We start from the raw sequence: 24,802 nt of genomic DNA on the forward strand, positions 1-24,802 counted from the left end.
GTATTCGCGATCTCGTTCTTTCGGTCACTACCCATAGCTCATGACCATAGGTGAGGGTAGGAACATAGATCGACTGGTAAATTGAGAGCTTCGCCTTACGGCTCAGCTCCTTTTTCACCACGACAGACCGATGCAGAGCCCGCATCACTGACTTTGTAATAGTTTAATGGAAAATATTGTTATTACCACCTATTGTTCCATAATGGATTTATAATTGTAAATAAATGAGTCAACTATTAAAATTTCAGCTAAAAAAAAAAATCACATATTTATTCCGTCATATAAATGCAATGTCTTATTAGTGGAGTTTGCATGTTCTCCCCGTGTCTGCATGGGTTTCCTCCCACAGTCCAAAGACATGCAGGTTAGGTGGATTAGCGATTCAAAAATTGTCCCTAGTGTGTGCTGAGTGTGTCCTGCAGTGGGTTGGCACCCTGCCCGGGATTGGTTCCTGCCTTGTGCCCTGTGTTGGCTGGGATTGGCTCCAGCAGACCCCCGTGACCCTGTAGTTAGGATGTAGCGGGTTGGATAATGGATGGATGGATGTCTTATTAGTTATCAGTTGATCATGTAATAAGTCACTTCTTCGAGTCATTTAATAATATTTTCATAATTCTTCCATCCATCCATTTTCTAACCCGCTGAATCCGAACACAGGGTCACGGGGGTCTGCTGGAGCCAATCCCAGCCAACACAGGGCACAAGGCAGGAACCAATCCTGGGCAGGGTGCCAACCCACCGCAGGACACACACAAACACACCAAGCACACACTAGGGCCAATTTAGAATCGCCAATCCACCTAACCAGCATGTCTTTGGACTGTGGGAGGAAACCAGAGCGCCCAGAGGAAACCCACGCAGACACGGGGAGAACATGCAAACTCCACGCAGGGAGGACCCGGGAGGCGAACCCAGGTCCCCAGATCTCCCAACTGCGAGGCAGCAGCGCTACCACTGCACCACCGTGCCGCCCTTTTCATAATTCTTTCATTTAGATAAATTCACAAATACCCATTATGCCGAAAAGAAAGTGCAAGTTCACAGACCACTTGAAGAACAAATCTCCTCGTTTTCAAAAAGGACAGTTAAGGGGGGCGAATGCTCCCAAGATTCAATTCCAGTAGCCAGGGCTGGATTTATATGAAAAGAGGCCCTAGGCTATTCCACTTATGAGGCCCTTTCACCTTCCATTTTTAAGTTTGTAAATTACATGAGAGATAATAAAATTTTGCTAACAATTTGAATGTAGGCCCCTCTTGATCTTGAGGCCCTAGGCTGAAGCCTAGTTAGCCTATAGGAAAATCCGGCCCTGCCAGTAGCGGGCTGTTTAAAGATTTCTATTCATATTTATCCACGAAAATGGAAGCCGAGAGAGAACGTGCAATACCGTTATTTTTTAAAATTGTTTCCTCGAGATAACGGACTAATTTTATCGAGGCGTCAAGAAAAACGAACTTTCTTTTCTCGAGATAACGGAATAATTTTATCAAGATCTCGATGAAACAAAAGATCTTGTTCTCTCAAAATTATGAAATAATTGTATCTAATGTTTAATGTTTAGCTTATTGGAGCCACGTCCTGTTTGAAATGGCAGGAGAGCAGAAGTGTATTGATCAGCGCGTCACATTTTTGTTCAATCAGGGGCTGATGCAGGCTGAAATATGTTTATGCCTTAGTTTAGAAAATAATAACGTTAGTGTCCGTCACTTAAGAAGACGGTTAGCAAAGCTTCAGCTGTACGGGCGTCGCAATCTAAGCCAGCCTGATGTCAGGAGCAAAGGTTAAGTTTCGTTTTCTCGAGATCGTGAAAAAAATGACTCCGTTATCTCAAGAATCGACATCTCAATGAAATTATTCCGTTATCTCGAGAAAACAAAGTTCGTTTTCTCGAGATCTCGATAAAATTACTCTGTTATCTCGAGGAGACATTTTAAAAAAATTACAGTATTGCACGTCCTCTCTCGGCTTCCGTACAAATAAACTAAATCGAAGAGTCAAATTATTTTTATTTTACTAGAAATGAACTTACCATCCATCCATTTTCCAACCCGCTGAATCCGAACACAGGGTCACGGGGGTCTGCTGGAGCCAATCCCAGCCAACACAGGGCACAAGGCAGGAACCAATCCCGGGCAGGGTGCCAACCCACACACCAAGGACAATTTAGAATCGCCAATCCACCCAACCTGCATGTCTTTGGACTGTGGGAGGAAACCCACGCAGACACGGGGAGAACATGTAAACTCCACGCAGGGAGGACCTGGGAAGTGAACCCGGTCTCCTAACTGCGAGGCAGCAGCGATACTCACTGCGCCACCGTGAACTTACCATGTGTGTCATTTCTTTACAGGTTTACGACAGTTAAGCTCTCCCAATAAGAATGGAAGGAATGACGTCTGTTCATTGAAGAGGCTTGACGTATTCATAATATTTAATGGCTTATTAGTTTGCCCGTGACTGGGCTTGTGGCCATCATGTCATAATTATAGTGACAAACTGCTGCTAAAGGTTTATATCATTTTAACAAACCAGAAGACCTTATAAAGGGTGTATTATGGCGTCACAGGGAAAGATGTCCTCGGTTTTTTGGCCCAAATGTCCTCAATTTCCAGAGAAAGAGAGTTGGCAGCCCTAGCCTGGTGGTGGTCCGCCCGACGCCCTCCCCAATATGCCTTACAGTTCCCATACAAGAAAAGACGTCACGTTCTCTCATTTGCCTGTCGGACTCCCAGCACATGCAGCGATCTGCCCGAAGTTGTCTTGTGTTCATCATTTCACTTTCCTATTTGGGTCGTTATTGCGTTGGGAGTCACATGTACAGCACTTATCAAACTGTCTTTATAACTGTAGGAATGGCAGAAAGGGGTGGCAGCCAGGTCACAGAAGTGCCATCCTTGTGCTTTCCAGTCCCTTGATTTAACCACTAAGCCATGGTAGCGGTACAGACGTGACTGGTGAGGTCCAAGTGTCACGGCAGACGAGCAATGTGTGTTGTGTTATTTGAAGACAAGGTGTTGTGTCCTGTCACATGAGGTTACAGGGGAGTGGGTGGGCATCTGGAATATTCTTACCAGTGACAATGTGACACGACGACATCCCTGGATTAGTCAAAAACTGACAAGCAGATGAGCCGGACTGGTCTGCTTGCAGGCTGTCTTACCTTTGCTGTGTTTGTCTTTGCCCCCACAGGGTGCTGGCGTGATGTCCGTCTACCTGTTCATGAAGCGCTACTCAGAGGAGGAAATGTACCGGCCGCACCCTGCACTCTACCGGCCAAGGCTGTCTGAGTGCAGCGACTACTCTGGGCAGTTTCTCCACCCTGAGGTGTGGCAGCGGGGCCGCAGTGCCTCTGATCTCTCCAGTGATGTGTCCATCCAGCTGAATCAAGCAGTAGGGAGCTCTTCATCGGCCCCTCCACCACCTCCCCCTTCCATAGCTCCGCCAGCAGGGGCTTCCGCTTCCTCTTCCTCAAATGCAGCTGTCGGGGCGATAGGGGGGTACCTGCCTCCAAGCCACTCCCACCCTCACCCCCACCACTCACACTACCACAGCTATGCTCATCACTCCCAGCACTCCCATCACGGGCAGCAGTACCAGCACCAATCTCATCAACATTCAATGCCCATGACAACGCCAGCCTCCTTGCCCCCTGCACCCAAATACCACTCACACATTCGAATGAGTGCCTCCCCTTGCTAAGCTAAGTCTGAGACGGCTAGCGTAGAGTAGAGTAGCGTAGCGTAGAGCCAATTAGTATTTAGTATTGTAGTTTAAGGGGCGGGGCTTAACATTACTTTATTACTTCAAAAACTAATAAGGCAAAAAAATAAAAAACAATTTTTAAAGAGAATGAGAAATAAATACATCAATAAGTTGTACATAGCGACAGTAATAATTCAACACTCCTAACCACATCAACTGACAGCTGTCCTCAAAGGCACACTGACTGACATGCAGACAGACAGACAATCAGACCGAAACTTGGACAGACCGACTACAACTGTTTCAGGTCAGATAGATAGATAGATAGATAGATAGATAGATAGATAGATAGATAGATAGATAGATAGATAGATAGATAGATAGATAGGAAAGGCACTATATGATAGATAGATAGATAGATAGATAGATAGATAGATAGATAGATAGATAGATAGATAGATAGATAGATAGATAGATAGATAGATAGATAGATAGATCTCTCTGTGAGACAGACAGACAGACAGACAATCAAGACAGTCCGACTAGTGGCTGTGCAGTGACAAGCACACAGACAGCTGGACAGAAATGAGGACGCCGGCCCAAGTGTGAAAGGCTGGGTTGTGCAAAGAGCTTTGAAAGCACCTTGGACTGTGGCAGCAAGGGTGGGTTAAAATAGGGTGGGTCGGGGGGGGTGAAAGCGTCCCCTAAATTAGCACTTCTCGACTCTTCCCTGCCTTTGCTGCCCACTGTGTCTGTGAGTTTTTCGTTGTAACGCTGTGGCCCACTCGGTCCCATATTAGTGGGTCACGCTGTCAAACCGTGCAGGCCTTGGCTTTTCTCCGATCTCTGCAGTATTAGTCTGTCCTCCGTGCTCTGTGCCCTCCGAAGGGGGTAAAGCAGAGGGAGGCACCATCGTCTGAGTCTGTAGCTTTGTACCCTCTGGCCTAGTCTCGTATAAGAGGTAGGACTTGGAGAGAAACCAAAGTGATTAGGCCTTTCTCTCCTTCCTGCTGGGGAACGAAGGGGGACACAATCACATTGTCCCAATCGGCCAGATCTTCTTCATATACCGGCCTCCTTCCCACGAGACTGGAATTCAAGTAGATCGTCCTGCTGCCTCTAAACTAGAGTTAGTGCATTGTCCCAATCTAGAAGTCCGATCGCTTGCACCCTGTCTCCTCTCCGCACTCTCCTCCATGTAAAGAGAGGCACAGCAGTGCAATGTCGTAGTTGGTGACACTCCCTGTACCCTCGCGTATGAAGGCACACGTGTGCACTGAACACCTGAAGTCATTCACATGTACCCCGCATGTCCTCCTCCCTTCAGATGAGCACCTGGCCTATGGGGGAACCAAAGCACGTCAAGTTGGGAAACACTTCAGCGTCATCAGTCGATGTGCCGAAAAGCATCAGCAGGGCAGGTTTGTCTTCTGAGTATCAGTTTTAAAAGATGTTGTTTATCCCGCTAGGATGAATTTATAAAGCCGTCTACGACGTATGAAGGGCACTTATGAGATGTGGTATCCGTTGACCGCTCTTTATGGACAACACGGAGGAGTAACGTGAAAGACAAACACACGCATTTAACATCCGCCAGGGAGTCTCGACTTCCACTCAGCCAATCAATCAGTTTGGATTTGCTGGGCCATTAAAAAGCAGGAAAGATTACGAAAGCAGCCAATAAGTGATTTCTGTGCACCAGGATGTCTTGATTTCCATTCATGCTATCCGTCTTTATTTGTCTCAGTGTCTTCCATCTCGTATTTATAATTGACTAGCCGTCCCCTGCAGCTTCGCCTGTGTAGTAGTGAAACAGGACAGCGAGGATGGTCCTGCCCGGCTCCCCACTCCTGACGTCACGCTTCCCACTGCCCACGGCCTCGGATTAATAATAATAATAATAATACATTTTATTTATATAGCGCCTTTCCCATGCTCAAGGATTAGCGTGAATACAAGCAAACTATGATTCTCAGCACGATAAGAGAAGTCGCAAAATCAACCGGAATGTTCAAGCAAATTCTAGAAAAAAAAAACCCAAACTAAATCCGTTAAGTAGTTCTCTGGTTCTCTCGCTAAGCGGAGGTAAGGTACCCGCCCTGAGGCTGGCACGTGTGTGAGGACAGCCCCGCCACCTTCCCCTCAGCCCGTTGCGTCTCTCTCGGATTAGTGCAAATAAATCGGTGCTGCAAGCGAACTGTGATACTTAGTGCAATTAGAGAAGTCGCAAAATCAACCGGAATGTTCAAGCAAATTCTAGAAAAAAAAAAAACCCAAACTAAATCCGTTAAGTAGTTCTCTGGTTCGCTCGCTAAGCGAGCCAATAAGTGATTTCTGTGCACCAGGAATATAATCACTCCTGCAAACTGACACTTAGCGGGATGAGAGAAGTCGCAAAATCAACCGGAATGTTCAAGCAAATTCTAGAAAAAAAAACAAACTAAATCCGTTAAGTAGTTCTCTGGTTCTCTCGCTAAGCGGAGGTAAGGTACCCACTCTGAGGCTGGCACGTGTGTGAGGACCGCCCCACCACCTTTCCCTCAGCCCGTTGCGTCTCTCTCGGATTCGTGCAAATAAATCGGTGCTGCAAGCGAACTGTGATACTCGGCGCAATGAGAGAAGTCGCAAAATCAACCGGAATGTTCAGCAGCCAATAAGTGATTTCTGTGCACCAGGATGTCTTGATTTCCATTCATGCTATCCATCTTTATTTTGTTTTATATAGTGCCTTTAACAGCAGCTGCTATCACAAGGTGCTCCCACGGAGATTACACTGTACTGGTGGTCACTGTTTTTATCAATGCCTGACGGCTCCTAAAGTGCCGTAGTGTGGCGCAGACCTTTGGCCACCTTGTTTCAGAGTTGGTTTTACGTATACAGATTCAGAAATAAGCAGGACACAATTCTTTAAAAGGTTATGAAATTGGAAGAACAGTATTTACTGAATAGGAGTAATAATCAAGATCACTGGGAAACACGTAGACCTCCGGTCCACAAAGAAAGGGGATTCTCGTGAAACGCAGCACCCAGGGTCTCTCGCTGAACTTTGTTGTGCCCTCACGTTGAGTGTCTCTGTGCTCGGAGCGTATGACTCGTGTTTGAAAACCATCAGTCGCCTTCACTGTCACCATCAGAACGTACAGAATAGCATCAGGCCAACGTCAGACCCACGAGAGAAGACCATTCAGTCCATCGAGTTCCAACATCTCACCCAAACCCTTCTTAAAGATCCTCAAGGCTTCTGCGTCAACTCCATGACTCGGAAGTTTGTTCCTGAGTCCCTTCAGTTTTTAAATACGCTTCCCCTTCATTTCCACTGCTGTCCTTGAGGTTGTGATTCACCATTAAGTTGAATGAATGTTGCTGGATCTCCTTGATCAATGCCTTGGACGATTTTGAAGACCTGGATGAGGTCCCCACGCAGTCTCCTCCGGTGTAATTCTCTGCGCCTGTCACAGTAGGACACGTTCCCCGACTCCCATGATGCACTTACTTGTTCTCCTCTTGCACAGTCTTTCTGGTAGCATGGTGACCAGAACTGCAGACGACACTCTAGAAGTGGTCTCACTAGTGTGTTATATAACATCTCATGATTTATATTCAACAGTTTTTATGATTTAGCCTATCATTTTATTGGCCTTTTGAATCGCTTCTGCTCGTTGCTCAGATGAACAAAAAGGTCGTGTCAACACAAACCCCTAAATCCTCTTCAGAGTTGCTTCCTGTTGCTCAGTGTCTTCCATCTCGTATTTATAATTGACTAGCCGTCCCCTGCAGCTTCGCCTGTGTGGTAGTGAAACAGGACAGCGAGGAGGGTCCTGCCCGGCTCCCCACTCCTGACGTCACGCTTTCCACTGCCCACGGCCTCGGATTAGCTTGAATACAAGCGAACTATGATTCTCAGCGTGATGAGAGAAGTCACGAAATCAACCGGAATGTTCAAGCAAATTCTAGAAAAAAAAAAAAACCCAAACTAAATCCGTTAAGTAGTTCTCTGGTTCTCTCACTAAGCGGAGGTAAGGTACCCGCCCTGAGGCTGGCACGTGTGTGAGGACAGCCCCGCCACCTTCCCCTCAGCCCGCTGCGTCTCTCTCGGATTAGTGCAAGTAAATCGGTGCTGCAAGTGAACTGTGATACTTAGCGCAATGAGAGAAGTCGCAAAATCAACCGGAATGTTCAAGCAAATTCTAGAAAAAAACCCGATCTAAATCCATTTAGTTCTCTCGTGAAAAGCAGACAGACAGACAGACGTTGGATTTTATATAAAGAGAGATGTTCCTTCTGTCCAAGTGTAGCGCTCTGCACTTTTCTACATGATTCTGCATTTTCCACACGCTCGTTCCGGTTTTGAAGCTTGCCCAAGTCTTCCTCAGTTGTTTTCTGCTGCCTCCTCAGTGTCTGCCATTTGCTCCCATTGCACTTTACTAAGCGATACCAGAATCAGTGTCACTAACGCGGCCTAAGGACAGACCCCCGAGGGACTCCTCGCTCCTCTTTTCTGTACTCTCTCTCTCCTGTCGGTTAACCACAAGTGACCGCTGCTCTCTACCTGTCACCCATGCGCATATCCACGCTGTCACTTGCCGTTGAGAAGAACGTGAAGCCCACTTACGTGGGTGAGGTAGCCCACACCTCCAATTCCTGGGTTGTGTCAATGTGTATCACGTCATAACAACAGCAGCAACATTTATTCCTTGAGCACATCTTCATACAAAAGATGGCGCTCACAGTGCTTTGCGAGATGTCAAAGAAACAGTTACAAAGTAAAGCAAATTTAAACAAGATAAGACCAAGGCCAAGGTTCAAGTCTTACTGCTTGGCGAATTTTGCGTGACATTGGTATTTTTTATATATAGACTAGCTGTCTCCTGTGGCTCCGCCCACGTATTAGTAGAAAAGGAAATTGAGGAGGGGCCTGCCTGGCTTGGCCCGCCTGACGTCACGCTTACCCCTCCCCTCAGCCTTGGATTAGCGCGAATATAATCGCTCCTGCAAACTGACACTTAGCGGGATGAGAGAAGTCACAAAAATAACCAGAATATTCAAGCAAATTCTAGAAAAAAAAACCCAAACTAAATCCATTAAGTAGTTCTCTGGTTCGCTCGCTAACTAAGCGGAGGTAAGGTACCCGCCCTGAGGCGGGCACGTGTGTGAGGAGAGCCCCGCCACCTTCCCCTCAGCCCGTTGCGTCTCGCTCGGATTCGTGCAAATAAATCGGTGCTGCAAGCGAACTGTGATACTTGGCGCAATGAGAGAAGTCGCAAAATCAACCGGAATGTTCAAGAGGAGTATCGAAAAATAGCCAAACTACAGGTGCTGGTCATAAAATTAGAATATCATGACAAAGTTGATTTATTTCAGTAATTCCATTCAAAAAGTGAAACTTGTATATTAGATTCATTCATTACACACAGACTGATGTATTTCAAATGTTTATTTCTTTTAATGTTGATGATTATAACTGACAACTAATGAAAGTCCCAAATTCAGTATCTCGGAAAATTAGAATATCAATTAAGACCAATGCAAAAAAAGGATTTTTAGAAATGTTGGCCAACTGAAAGGTATGAACATGAAAAGTATGAGCAGGTACAGCACTCAATATTTAGTTGGGGCTCCTTTGGCCTGGATTACTGCAGCAATGCGGCGTGGCATGGAGTCCATCAGTCTGTGGCACTGCTCAGGTGTTATGAGAGCTCATGTTGCTCTGATAGTGGCCTTCAGCTCTTCTGAATTGTTAGGTCTGGCGTATTGCATCTTCCTCTTCACAATACCCCATAGATTTTCTATGGGGTTAAGGTCAGGCGAGTTTGCTGGCCAATCAAGAACAGGGATACCATGGTCCTTAAACCAGGTACTGGTAGCTTTGGCACTGTGTGCAGGTGCCAGGTCCTGTTGGAAAATGAAATCTGCATCTCCATAACGTTTGTCAGCAGCAGGAAGCATGAAGTGCTCTAAGACTTCCTGGTAGACGGCTGCGTTGACCTTGGACCTCAGAAAACACAATGGACCAACACCAGCAGATGACATGGCACCACAAACCATCACTGACTGTGGAAACTTTACACTGGACCTCACACAACGTGGATTCTGTGCCTCTCCTCTCTTCCTCCAGACTCTGGGACCTTGATTTCCAAAGGAAATGCAAAATTTACTTTCATAAGAGAACATAACTTTGGACCACTCAGCAGCAGTCCAGTCCTTTTTGTCTTTAGTCCAGGCGAGACGCTTCTGACGCTGTCTCTTGTTCAAGAGTGGCTTGACACAAGGAATGCGACAGCTGAAACCCATGTCTTGCATACGTCTGTGTGTGGTGGTTCTTGAAGCACTGACTCCAGCTGCAGTCCACTCTTTGTGAATCTCCCCCACATTTTTGTTTCCCAATCCTCTCCAGGGTGCGGTTATCCCTATTGCTTGTCCACTTTTTTCTACCACATCTTGTCCTTCCCTTCGCCTCTCTATTAATGTGCTTGGACACAGAGCTCTGTGAACAGCCAGCCTCTTTAGCAATGACCTTTTGTGTCTTGCCCTCCTTGTGCAAGGTGTCAATGGTCGTCTTTTGGACAACTGTCAAGTCAGCAGTCTTCCCCATGATTGTGTAGCCTACAGAACTCGACTGAGAGGCCATTTAAAGGCTTTTGAGTTAATTAGCTGATTAGAGTGTGGCACCAGGTGTCTTCAGTATTGAACCTTTTCACAATATTCTAATTTTCCGAGATACTGAATTTGGGACTTTCATTAGTTGTCAGTTATAATCATCAACATTAAAAGAAATAAACTTTTGATTAAACATCAGTCTGTGTGTAATGAATGAATCTAATATACAAGTTTCACTTTTTGAATGGAATTACTGAAATAAATCAACTTTGTCATGATATTCTAATTTTATGACCAGCACCTGTAGATCCGTTAAGTAGTTCTCTCGTGAAAAGCGGACAGACAGACAGACCGTCGTTTTATTTTTTTTATATATATATAGAGAGAGATGACTGGCGCCCTGCCGCGCCCTCGTTCCTGCCTGGCGCCTAAGACAGGTGGGAATGGGCTGCGTGTGGCGCTTGCGTCTGACTCCTTTTTTTTGTGTGCTAGGGGCGCGTCACCTCATTTCGTTGGAGGAGGGCTTAGTGTGGCGCATGCGCACTATGGCTTTGTGTGGCGCATGCGCAATATGTCTCCTGCGTCCACGGGCACGACCCTGCGCCCATATCCGGTTTACCATTCTCGGTTAGTAATATGGATATGGATAGGTGCCAGCCCTCCTTGTGAATGTTCTAGTAATAATAATCACAGGAGGCATCACGGTGGTACGTTGCTTAGAGCTGCTGCCATCAAATCGCGAGACAGACACAGTCCATGTAGAATCTGCACAACAACAATAATTTTTTTTTAGTAGCTCGAAAGCACACAAGGAATGCCTCCGTGGGCTTTGACAGACCCCTATCTTTTGACAGCCCCCTATTGACTCTCTAAAAAGACAAGAGAGCTTTGCACCATCTCCCCTGCTCAGTCTGCCCACACGCCCACTGACACGACTGTTCGGTTGATTGGCGATTCTGAACTGGTCGCCGTCCTTGTGGATTTCTCATATTCTTCTACTGGTGGTGTGTGTGGAAGTGCCCACCAGCGGACTGGCACCTGCCTTTAGCCCGACATTGGACAGCTTCAGAACGTGGATTTGGGGGTTCACGTAATTAAAGCGGGCAGCCCAGATGCGCACAGTGGAGTGCCGCCGCTTTTGGCAGAGGATGCCACCGCCTCACGTTGAGCCCCCCTGCACCGCTCGGCCTGGCATAGACGGGCACACACTTTCATCTATTCCCACACAGACTTATTTTGCACACCCCGCAAGCTCTCCTTACATAAATGATTGCCTCGCCTTTCCTTTCATTACATGAGGTTAATTGAACTGAAGTGAAGCAAAGCGTCCCTTTTATTAGCAGCTGTTATTTTCTAACGCGAGTCAAACCTGCAGACACAGCGGGCCGCGAGAGCGAAGGCTCAGAAGTGCCGCTCTAAATAACGCGGCTTCTCCGCTTCTGGCTCAGGCTGGCAGGCCCTCTTGTGTTTTTTTTTTTCTCCTCTTTTAATTTTTGTTTTGCTTTAATGCTTTTGTGAAGCCACAGCGCCCTCTACAGTCAGAAAGACAAACTTGCATGTCTTTGTCATTACGGTGTCTTGCGCAGGCTCCCGATATCCCACTAAGCACACCTCCTTCTTGTCATTTTGCTTTTCTTTTCATGTCTGTTCCTTAGCCCCCCCAACCACCCCCTCCCTAAATTCTGCACCGCTTATGGAGAGATGGTGGAGAGCAGAAGGCCCAGACACCCCCAGAGGATAAACCAACATTTTGCCTCAGGAGGTGAACCGTCAGCAAAGTGGACCATCCTGCCAGGGCTGCCGGGTGGGATTGCTTATGTCTCCGCAGCTTCACTCTCTGTACCTTGTACTGCACCAGCATGAAGACTGCCGGATGCATATAGCAAAAGGCTGCCCTCCACGAGAGTCCTGGCCTGGGGTGGGGGGGTGGTGGTGCTTTATGTTCTATGCCTGCCTGCTTCCTACAGACTTCTCATTGTACGTCTCCAGAGGACCCCCATACACTAACGGGTCACTGCAAAGAAAAAGCAAATGGACACGCCGGACCACTGGTCTGTGAGGTGGTACACTACAAAGTGAAGCATCGTCGAGGTCGGATAGACACACCTTTGGATTTCTGGTTGTGTCACCCCTCTGTCATTGTGGCAGGGTGGTGGCAGCCACTAGGCAGGTTTGAGTCACAGGACATTACTTAGTGGTATGGGGATGGCGGTGAGAGTAGGAATGCTGGACGAACCTGAGGTCCCATACCTCCAAGTTCTTGGTCCTCAGGCCCCTCTATCTCTCTCTCTGTCTCTCAATTGTAACTTTTAGGGGTCTGCTGTCTTTAAAACTCTGTGAGGGGCAGGGAGGTGGGCCAGTGGCGTACGTGGCAGGCAGGTTTGTGTGTCCGCAATAATAAAAGGGAATGACTGCCCAAAGGGCGCTTTGTGCTCGTGCCAGTCAGGCCAGACTCTATTAGTGACCACTCTGGGACGGTGGCCAGGGCTTTTCTCCAATGCATCATAATTTAATGCGAGAAGTTTACAAAAAAAAAAAAAACTGTAATAACTTTACAATTTATGTGCACTGTACTTACCATCTATTTACATTCTGACATGTCACGGTGACTCAGCAAATGTCAATTTTGTGGTAACAGAAACCCAAAGCACTCTGGTCGACATGTTGAGAAGCAGGGAAGTGACAAGGCCAGCCTCCTCACCTGTGGGCAGACACTGCCGGGCACTGCCACAGACCACGGGCCCCTCCTGTCCAAGTCTGGTCACACTGAATCATTTTCTAGTCGCTTGATAGGCATGGTGGTCCAGTCTTGGACTGACATGTTGGACTCACCAAATCCCAGTGAGCTTTTCCCCATTAGGAAACAATCGGGCGCTTTCTGCACTTCATCGTGACAAGGACATCTTCCCGGTCTCTACCAGGCCCCCCTGTTGCGCTAAAGTCTTCCAATCTTCAGCCCACCGTTGACGTGACCACTGGACTTTTTAAGAACAGGGAAGTTTTTACATTGGACCTGCAAGCTTCACCCCTGATGGTGAAATCTGCCAAATCCGAGCTGCAATACCCTGAACTGGACCCCCTGTATGATGTCAAGATCTGCCATTGCTCAGTCTCTGCTGAACCCAATTCAATGAGGTGTTTCCATTGTTTCCCTGAATTTGCTCGACATCCTCCCAGTCCAGTCCAGTCCAGTCCCAAATCCACTTTACCAGGCTGGGACAGATAAGCTTTGGTAGGCCCTCATGTGGTGGTGAGATCTTCTGTTGTTTAGCTCAGGTAAACCTCATCTGGGACCTCCAATTACAAATCAATTGTGAACAGTAAGAGACGTGACAAACGAGAGGAGACCGTTCAGTCCATTTGTCACTCGTTTGTTTACCTACCCCAACGTCTTGTCCAGACCCTCCTTAAAGATCCTCTCGAGGTTTCTCCTTCAACTCCATGTCTCGGTAGCTTGTTCTCCAGTCCCACAACTCTGAAGGGCTTCCTGTCTTCAATCCGAAACGCTCTTCACCTTTCATTTCCACAGCTGTCCTTGCATATTTGATTTTCTTTTTACTGAAAGAATTCCTCTTGATGTCCTTTGATCAATGCCTTTGAGGGGTTTGAAGACCTGGATGAGGTCCCCACGCAGTCTCCTCTGCTTTAATTTTCGGAGTCTGTCACAGTCGGACACGTCCTTAAGTCCCATGATGCACTGCTATGTCTTTGACCAGTTGTAGTCCACTCATGTCAGCTGAATATTCAGACATTGATGCGCCCTAACACGGTAGTAGATCTCCCCCCGTATCCGTCCTTCCATATTCACGCCTCAATCCTGTGTAGATCTGGCACTGATGTCCCCCACTTTACACTCAAGTCCAGATTTGATGGACTCTACTGTGTGATAAAGGAATCTTCCTTATTTACGCTACAGCAGCAAAGTCTTGAATTTTCCAGAGCAGAACAACTCGTAGCGGCCAGAAACCTTCACTTTACAACTCAGACGCTACTTGTTCTGCCGTGTTACTGGAGTCTCCCAAATCCAGCAGAAGAACACATTCTTACGAGGTCTTCATTCGGGCAGAAACGTCTTCCGCTGTGACGCCTCAAAATGTCTGATTTACTGTACTCTGCCCCTGCAACCGCGTCCCGTTGGCCAGCTCAGTGTGGACTTCCCTTAAACAGCTGTGTAGTCCACTCAAGACAATGGAGATGCCACCATGACAGTTTGGTCTTTGTACTTTGAACTGGAAACTTCTATGGCAGAAGACTCTCCTATTGTCCAGCCCAGTGGACCCTCAAATAGACACGAGGAATCTTGGTGGGTTCTTTGAGCTCATCTTTGACTGAGGAATGTTCTACGTCTAATCTTCTTCTTCTTTCAGCTGCTCCCATTAGGGGGAGTTCCAATTAATAATCAATCAATCAATCAATTAATTAATTAATAATAATCAATAATTCTAGTTAATAGTTCTAAGTCTATTCTAATTTACTCAATGTGAAGTCTTCCATTTCCCCACCAAGTATAACATTTGGTAGGCGCTGAAGTGTCATCTTCCACTTGCACAGGCCCTCCGGTAGCCGCCATTGTTCCCTCATCACAGTCACATTTAAGTGGGCAGACAGCCGTGACGCGGACATCTTCCAAGGCAGCAAACCCTTCCATTGTCCAGCAGAGCAGAGACTTGGCTGGGCCTTCGATGGGAAGTCCGGTTTTCCCCATGTAGCCCACTCGGGTCTTTGTGACTGTGAAATGTTCTAACGGCGGTTGAGTCTGAAGTTTAAGAGACCCTCACATGGCCCCGAAGTCTTCCCTCCTCCAGCCCACTGTAACTTTCAGGCCCCACGCCCCCCCCCCCCCCCCCCCCCCCCCCCATGTAAGAGTGGTCTTCCATTCTGCCACCCTGCATGGACTTACATAGGTGGGTCCTCCATGAATGCCCCTCATTGAGGTCATGTCCAGGTTATTGGACTCAGTCAGGTGCTCACAGGGCACCCAAGTCTTCGGTTGTCCACACAACATGCCGTAGACTTGATTGGCAGGACCACAGTGCCCCTTTTGTAGTCCGGTGACAGTTAGATCTTCCATATCTGCTCCACTATAAAATTGGAATCAACCCTAACATGACAAGGATGCTTTCCACACCCCAGGCCAGCACAGACCATTGGGGGTCCCCCTTGTGCTTTTGCTCTGACCCCTCACATGTCCCCACTCCATATCAGTGCGGGCTTAGCTTGCTCTCTAATGCTCCAGTGGGGCTCTTTCAAATCTTCTTCATTCCCCTTCATTCTTTTGCTGGACTCTTAAGACGGCAGTGAAATCTTCTGCCAGAACCCCCAGGGTGAGCCCCTCGTCATGGCAGTGAGAGTCTCTTTAAAATGAATGGCCAGTCCAGTGAAGCCCCTTCCTCATCTTAGTCTCTGTGGCTCATGTTTGGATTCTCAAGTGTCGTTTCTTCAGGACGGTGACGGTCATGTCCTCCTTGTTTGTGTGTGCGTGTGTGTGTGTGTGTGTGTATAGGTACACCACACACACTTCAGGTTACTTAGACATGAAGGATGAACTTGAAGAACGAGAATCTGAATTTAGGAAATTTTACAAATAAGGGGGAGCCATTCGGCCCATTGAGCGCACATCACACAGGTGCCCACCCTGACTTCCTCCATTGACCCTTTATTAACAGTTGTGAGCTAAAGTAACTTGCAATACGGTGAGATGCAGATTTTGAAGACACCCCCCCCCCCCCAACTACCTCCCCCAGTTATCCCCTTTAACTACCAGGCCCTGTCCCACTTGGATTTAGATAGATAGATAGATAGATAGATAGATAGATAGATAGATAGATAGATAGATAGATAGATAGATAGATACTTTATTAATCCCAAGGGGAAATTCACAATTTAGTCTCGCAACACCTGAGACCCCCCGAGGGTGCCCTCCTCTCCATAACTCAGAAACGAAGTTAAGGTGCGACAGGCCAAGGCTGGACCCCCTGTTTACATTTTAATTCAATTTATCTATATAGCGCCTTTGCTATTCCCAGTCCCAGCTTCAGGGACCTCAGAGACTGGAAAGCACAAGGGGGTACAAACTCAAATCCCACCCCTGCCCCGTGTCCCCTCACCATTTCTCATTTGTGTCACTGGATGATTAGGCCTTCAGAATGAAAGGAGCTATAAAGAAAGAAAAACAAATGAGGGAAACCTTTTTTATTTTTTTTTAAAGCAATTCTGTAAAAGAGACCCCTGTATAATTTAGCAATGGGGTAGATGGGGTGGGCTCATGTTTGGGGTGCCAGCCTTTGGTGGTCCACAGCAGGAGAGCTTCAAGGGCGGAAAGACAGTTTTGGAGATGGAGGGGCTCTCCTTAATATCACCAAGGTCTGTAATGGCCTGACCATTGATTGATTGGGGGGGGTTGACAGGGCAATCTGACTAATGGGGGTCTCTGAGGGGGGCTGAGAGTGGGCTACAGCCACCAGCATCTTGAAGAAAAGGAGAAAAATGAGAAACCCTGGGCTGCCATGAGTGCTGGGCTGGGGGTGGGTTGGGGGGTCTGGGTGGGCTTGCGCTGGGGAGCCTCATTTTAAAACAGCAGGCTCAGGACCAGACATCCAAAAAAAGAGAAACGCAGACCGGACAGCCCAGACGACTACTGAGTGACAAACGTGGACTGGATGTGATGGGGTCACCAAGGAGGAGATGAAGAACCTTAAGGGGGACGGGGGGGGGCGGGAGGGGTAGGCATGGGTGGGGATGGGGGGTTTGCTTCTGCTGACAGAATGTGGAATTCTCTGAATGTTAATAATCCTGCGCATCAGTAATCGATTGGCCGCCATTCTTCTTGTTATTACCTACTAAAAAAAAAAAGAAAAAAAAAATAGCTTTAATAAAACCGAGAAAGAAAATCAATGAGGTGTCCGGTGTGACGGGGGGGGCTCACTGCTGACTTCAGGGTGACCTGACCGGGTGTGAATGAGTGTGGTGGGCTCACGGAGTCGGACTTCCATTCCTTGTGGAGGTCATCGGGGCACCGTGATGCACCGCAGGGTCTTCTGGTGCCACCTGACAGGAAGCCGAGATGTCATGTGGAGTTGGTCAGGACCACTGCATGGAGACACAACAGAGAGATCCAGGGATTGGAGAGCCCGTCTCGGGTGGCCTAAGGTGGGCTAGAGACCCTCTGTTTGTCCTCCTGGCCACAAGGGAGCCGCAGGAAGGTGGTCCCAGACTGTGCGCCTGGCCCTTTACACAGATGAAGTGTGACCCTGGCAAGTGGCCGTGACCCTGGGAGCAGTCAACGGGCACAATTTAAAAGAAGCCCCCTTCCCTTAGCCAGGTGAGTTCAGAGTTGGAAGTGAAGTGAAGACCACAGCACATCTGCCAAGGAAAAGAGGAAGGAGGAGACAAACCCACCAGGGGGCGCAGGAGGAGGTGGGCCTGGCACAGAATATGGCGCCTTGTACAGACAGGCGAGGCTTTACCTCCCTGGAACCCTCCTTCTTCCTACAAATAAACGGACTCGTGACTAGACAGCGTGGTGTCTGTGGTGCCCCCCGAGAGACCCTCCATCAGGCTCGTTTGGCTCACTTACAGATAACGTGTGCCAATGTCTTATCCTGATGGATGCACAGGTGGATCATGTGACTGCGATATTTCAAACTGCTGCCCCCCGAGCCCTAGCAACCGCCTGACCCGCTCCCTTAATGGCGTATGGAGGTGACGGGCTTGTGTGTGTCGATGTGGCCCTGGCAGCTGCCAGTCATCCATGACCCTGAGCAAAAAGGACGGATTTAGAGAGATGGGGCGTCATTAGGTCAGGCCATCGAGGCTTACTGCCCACTGCATCCATTTGTCCCCACCTGATACCCTCACCAGCACCGCTAGCTCACTCACTCATTCCAACCCTCCATGACCACTGCTGCTGAGCAGAAATACAACTAATGAAGAAAAGTCACAACTGCTAACCGTGGTGTGTACCGTGGTCTCGCTACTCCAGGGGTCCGGGTGTGACTCCCAGCACCAGTCATTGTCTGCACCCACATCTGTGAGACTGTGATGGGGTCCTGTGCTGAACTGGCATTCCTTCCATAGTTGGCTCTTACCTTGTGACTGATGCCCCTTGAATAAGACCAGGTCTCCTGTAACTGAAGAAACAGGTGAAAGAATAGATAGATAGATAGATAGATAGATAGATAGATAGATAGATAGATAGATAGATAGATAGATAGATAGATAGATAGATAGATAGATAGAAAGGCACTATATAACTATATAACAGATAGATAGATAGATAGATAGATAGATAGATAGATAGATAGATAGATAGATAGATAGATAGATAGAAAGGCACTATATAACTATATAACAGATAGATAGATAGATAGATAGATAGATAGATAGATAGATAGATAGATAGATAGATAGATAGATGTGAAAGGCACTATATAACTATATAACAGATAGATAGATAGATAGATAGATAGATAGATAGATAGATAGATAGATAGATAGATAGATGTGAAAGGCACTATATAATAGATAGATAGATAAATAGATAGATAGATGTGAAAGGCACTATATAATAGATAGATAGATAGATAGATAGATAGATAGATAGATAGATAGATAGATAGATAGATAGATAGATAGAAAGGCACTATATAACTATATAACAGATAGATAGATAGATAGATAGATAGATAGATAGATAGATAGATAGATAGATAGATAGATAGATAGAAAGGCACTATATAACTATATAACAGATAGATAGATAGATAGATAGAAAGGCACTATATAACTATATAACAGATAGATAGATAGATAGATAGATAGATAGATAGATAGATAGATAGATAGATAGATAGATAGATAGATAGATAGATGTGAAAGGCACTATATAAAAGATAGATAGATAGATAGATTGATAGAAAGGCACTATATAACTATGTAACAGATTGATAGATAGATAGATAGATAGATAGATAGATAGATAGATAGATAGATAGATAGATAGATGTGAAAGGCACTATATAATAGATAGATAGATAGATAGATAGATAGATAGATAGATAGATAGATAGATAGATAGAAAGGCACTATATAACTATATAACAGATAGATAGATAGATAGATGTGAAAGGCACTATATAATAGATAGATAGATAAATAGATAGATAGATGTGAAAGGCACTATATAATAGATAGATAGATAGATAGATAGATAGATAGATAGATAGATAGATAGATAGATAGATAGAAAGGCACTATATAACAGATAGATAGATAGATAGATAGATAGATAGATAGATAGATAGATAGATAGATAGATAGATAGATAGATAGATAGAAAGGCACTATATAACAGATAGATAGATAGATAGATAGATAGATAGATAGATAGATAGATAGATAGATAGATAGATAGATAGATAGATAGATAGATAGATAAACGGATGGCTGGGACCTTTGCCTGGCAGGGAAGACTCCACACTGGAAGTGCTAGATGGCAGCCCCCCCCGGGTTGCAGCAGTGCCTTGTTATGTAGACCCACACTTCTGCCCTCCTCTCCAGCTCTTGATCTCTTATCCTTTGTGACCACCAGAGGGCACTGCAGCACCCCAAACCCCAGACAGGACCTCACAGACACAAGTCCCGATGTAAATAAACTGTTTATTAATAAGAATACCTCACACAAAGGCTTCTAAGGCGACATAAAGCAAAACCCATTTTTCTTCACTTTCTTTCTTGCCCCCCGCTCCCCCCCCCATACCTCCCAGGTGGGCTTTGTCTGTCCTCTACACTTGACTCCAACTCGCCTGGACCCCAGAGTACTTACGGTGCCAGGACACTGCCCCATAGAAGTACTTTCGGGTCATTAGGATGTCCCATAAAATAGGGAGTGTACCTCCCTGCAGCACCCTCTGGCAGCGCCCACTGACTTGTCCCACTGCACCACATTTCCCAGCATTCCCTGCAGGTTTCTGAATTGGTCCCAAAGCTCAGGAATGCTGCCGTCTAGTGGGTCAGGGGAGCATTTAGCTTTGAAATGGAGTCTCCACCGATCTCTCTGTCAAACTGGTTTCCAGCTGGGATGCCCGCCCATGCACTGCCCTTTATTTCTCTCTTTTCACCATTCTGAGGAGACACAGCCTGCAGCCCTGGGACTTCAGCCCGACTTGACTGCTACTGCACTTCACTCTCTTCTGGTGAGACGGGTCAAACAAGGCAAACACGGGGAGCAGATGTAAACTTTGATTCAGTCCTTCACCTTCTTGATGTTTTTGATGTACCAAAAGCAGAAGCAAAGCAGATGGATGTGACAAGTCATCACACGTCCTGGACGTTAGACAGTGCTGGCCAGTGTGTCTCTCTTTTATCTCTTAAGGTTACTTTGCTGCAGATCAAGTGTCTCATGCTGAGGGTCTTCTTACTGACCGTGTTCATCCTGTTTGACGTTTGTCAGGGTTCAAGGTGGACACCCCCAGACGCACTCCAGCGAACGTCATATCGACACCTGTTTGCAAATTAAAGGTATCCAAAAGTTTGTGAGCCTTGGTTTTTACGTATGTGCAAAGTCCATAGAATGACCGTCAGAGTGCAACATTTCTTCAGATATTTTTTTTTGCTCTTCTGCCTTTTTGGAGTCAAAAGTTTCTTTTTTGTTTTGTTGTTCAACTCTCCTGTCTGCCCTCAGCTCCTGTCCTGTGTGGTGAAGGTGTCCTGCTTTTATAGAAGTCACATCCATCCATCCATCCATTTTCCAACCCGCTGAATCCGAACACAGGGTCACGGGGGTCTGCTGGAGCCAATCCCAGCCAACACAGGGCACAAGGTAAGGAACCAATCCCGGGCAGGGTGCCAACCCACCGCAGTAGAAGTCACATATTGAGGTAAAATAAAATAAAAAAGCTAAGAGAAAGAAAAATCTGTGACCACCAGGGGGCATTGCAGCACCCCAGACACAACCTCACAGACACAAGTCCCAGTATAATTAACTTTCACAAAACACCATCAAAAGTCTCATAAGCACAGCCCACACAATTCTTCTTCTTCTTCTTCTTCTTCTTCTTCTTCTTCTTCTTCTTCTCTTCCACGCTTCCCAGGTGGGCTTTGTCTGTCCTCTAAACCCAATTCTAACTCACCTGGGTGAGGTCGAGTGGTCTCTTTTATCTTGAGTATGTCTGATAGAAGTGCTTCCGGGTCAAAAAGTGGGAATGGTGGACCCCTTCAGCTTCTCAACAGGGCTGCCTCACTGGACTACAAGTCCCAGCATGCCATGTGTGTATCCATGTAGGGATCCTAACTGAAGTTGGCTGCCACCTACTGTATTGAGGGAGAAGAATCATTTAGCAGTGCCCATCTTCCCCAGTCCTTCCATTGTACTGGCCTCCTGGCTGGGTGAGGATCCTTGTTCAATCCTGTTCAGAATGCCAGTCCATGTGTGCCATCTATTAAAATGCTAACAGTTCAGGGCTTCACATACCATTGAGCTAATGCCATTTAACCACCTTAAGTACTGAGAGATTAAACAAGAACACAATCAAAGCTCATTGCCCAACAAGTGTGCCCTCTGGTGGACTGGCATGTCATTCACCGCCACTTTCTGCCTTGCACTACATGGAAGTGATGCAAACTGTGGTGCCCCCTAAATGAATGGAAGGAATTATTAAGGAAAAGCTTGCGGGGCACAAGAGCAGGAGTGTTAGTGATGTGAGTGGTCCGCATGCTTTCGGACGGGGATGTCACGTTTCACTAATATGCCAGAATTCTGTGAGGAACCAAGAAAAGGAGGCGATCAGAGGAGAGTATTTGACATGCTGATTTTCAGAAGGCTTTTATTTCGTGAAAGGTTGGCAGTCGGACTCAAAGAAGTGAAAACAGACTCTAGGTGGGCACAAGCCGTTGCAGGAGGGAAACGGGCAGTGGTTGAAATGAGGAGTGGTGTCCAGCAAGGGTCAGCCGGAATGACAAGAGTGACATGTTCGCGGTGGCTTATGGGTAATCTGAACTCACACAGCGCAGCGCTCTGCCCTTAGTGTAGTTGACCGCTAAGGTCAGAGGAAGATGGGCGACTCCGTTATTGAAAAACGCACCATCGTGAGATTTCTTTGGGCAGGAGGAGCGAAACCCGCTGAAATTCACCAAAGGAGGTCGGCTCAGTCCAGAAGTGTAAACTCCACAAAACTTTCACGAGTGGGCGGAGAGGTCTTAAAGCAGGCAGAACAAGTGTAAGCGACGACCATCAACATCGGGCACACAAGCCCACGTGGACATGGCGAATGTGTTCATCAGAGACCTTTTACATCTCAGCGATGGATCTGCACAAGTGATGATTTGGGGGGTACCGTAAAGTTTCTGCAAGATGGGGTCCCAAACAGCTTACTGATCTGCACAAACAACAGCGGTGTGGAGGTTGCTGCTCAACTCCCGAAACGTTATGCAGAAGATCCGAAAGTTTTAGAGCAGATGAGATATAAAATGAGATTTGGATACAGTGGAAACAGCCGTCGTATGCTGTAAAGAAGAAACTCCAGAAAATCAGGAAGTCCTTTCTTTTGAGACATGAAGGACAATCAGCGAGCAGTGTGACAAACCCGAAACCCGTCAACGACAGTCCCGCTGCTCCTTCACCGACAAACCCACGCGGCAGCCGCGCTTTGGACGTCCTCACCGCACCACGCGACTGTCAGGAGGTTCACCTCCGATGAGGGGCTTCAGGGATTAGGGAGCAGCCGAAAAGGAACGAAGACGTTAGTGGAGCGGCGGACGAGGTGGGGAGGTGACGTTCATCGGCTCAGAGTCGCCTTTACTTTGTGATTCTTCTTCGTGTCTGCCGCGGTGCCGCTGCACTGCCTGTGTGGACTAAAGCGTCTGGCAAAGTTAAGAAGCCTTTCAAAAACAGCCTGTGTGTTTTAATTAAATACTCGTTATTTCTTACTAATAATGCCTGAATCTCCCAATCGCTACATAAAATGACTCGGCAGTTTGTTTTTTTTAAGGTTAAATAATAAGCAGTAATTAGCAAAACACGGGATTTATCATTGCAGATATTTTTGATAACAAAAGCTGCTCGTTTGGCTGAAGTTTCACATTTTAAATTAGGCATCAAATGATTACAGTAAGTATTTCTGAAAATAAAATTAAAAAAAAATCATTTCAAAGCTAAATGCTCCCCCAACCCACTAGACGGCAGCATCCCTGAGCTTTGGGACCAATTCAGAAACCTGCAGGGAATGCTGGGAAATGTAGTGCAGAAGAATTCATCTCTGCTGACGTGTGTGGCTTTTTTTTTTCTTCATAATTTAAATACAGAAGCTACTTCACCGTCCTCAGGATTCCGCACTCGAGCGTTTCCAGCAGCGTCAGCCATTTTGAACACGAGTGGAAATGCAAAAGCGTTCTCTCTCCCCACACAACGGCCACGTGAGCGGAAAGGACAAGAGCATCGTGTGGGACGGGTGGCCAGCCGTGACCCCTGTGCGGCTTTAGTGTGAGTGAGGCCTGCCGTCTCGTTTGTGAGGCTGCCATTGTGCTGCGACACTCACTTTCTTTATGGCACTGCGGCGTGTCGCCTTTCACGTTTTCTTGTTATAACGGGCAGCGCATTCCCATTTGAACTGCGGATTAGTCGCTCAGATGTGTAGATTAACACGAGTGGACTCTAATGGCAGGCGCAATTATATATCTAATACTAGCTGTCCCCCGCAGCTTGCCTGTGTGGTAGTGAAACAGGACAGTGAGGAGGTCCCGGCCCGGATCCCCACTCCTGACGTCACACTTCCCTCTCCCTCTCAGATTAGCGCGAATATAAGTGAACTATGATTAGAGAAGTCGCAGAATCAACCGGAATGTTCAAGTAAATTATAGAAAGAAACCCAATCTTAATCCATTAAGTAGTTCTCTTGTGAAAAGTGGACAGACATACAGGCAGACAGACGTTGGATTTTATATAGAGAGAGATATAGATATATACTGTATATACAGTATATGTGTGTGTGTGTGTTTATATTATAGGGCAGAGGTGGCTCTGTGGTTAAGGATCTCTGCTGGTATCTAGAAGGTTGCCAGTTCAAATCCCATTTCTGCCCATTTCTTCTTGGGCAAGACCCTGGGTGTGCTGTACAATGGTGGACCCCTAAACCTCAAGTGAAAAGACAATTTCCTTTTGGGGATTAATACAGTGTACCAAACACAATCATATATATATATATATGTATATTAAAATGACACAAAAAACACATACAAAGATTTGAGGTACCACCTTGGTAACCCCATATAATTTGAAAGTTGATAAACTCACCATTAGTTGCAGTGACGTCTTTACAGACCCACAGTAGATCACTGGTTAGCTGGTTTATGAAGGCAGATGGTAGGAAGGGGCGGGGCCAGAAGGACAGACGCGGGAGATGACGTCAGTGATGGTGGGCGGGGTGACAGTCACCTGGTCTGCAGGGGGAGAAAGAGAGAAAGGATCAGAGGACAGACAGCGCCATCCCCTGGCTCGGCAGGTAATTAC

General features: G+C 46.7%; 1 protein-coding gene across 1 annotated transcript in view; it reads left to right on the forward strand.

Moving 5' to 3' along the window:
* Positions 1-5,970, forward strand: part of LOC114666661 (voltage-dependent calcium channel gamma-7 subunit-like) — a 41,651-nt gene extending 35,681 nt beyond the window's left edge. Inside the window, exon 6 of the mRNA XM_028821597.2 lies at positions 3,190-5,970. Coding sequence (XP_028677430.1) covers positions 3,190-3,699 — 510 coding nt within the window. The 3' untranslated portion in view covers positions 3,700-5,970. The remainder of the gene's footprint in view (positions 1-3,189) is intronic.
* The last annotated feature ends 18,832 nt before the right edge of the window (positions 5,971-24,802 follow it).

The sequence above is a fragment of the Erpetoichthys calabaricus genome, chromosome 16 (genome assembly GCF_900747795.2).
Source record: "Erpetoichthys calabaricus chromosome 16, fErpCal1.3, whole genome shotgun sequence".
Classification (NCBI taxonomy): Eukaryota; Metazoa; Chordata; class Cladistia; order Polypteriformes; family Polypteridae; genus Erpetoichthys; species Erpetoichthys calabaricus.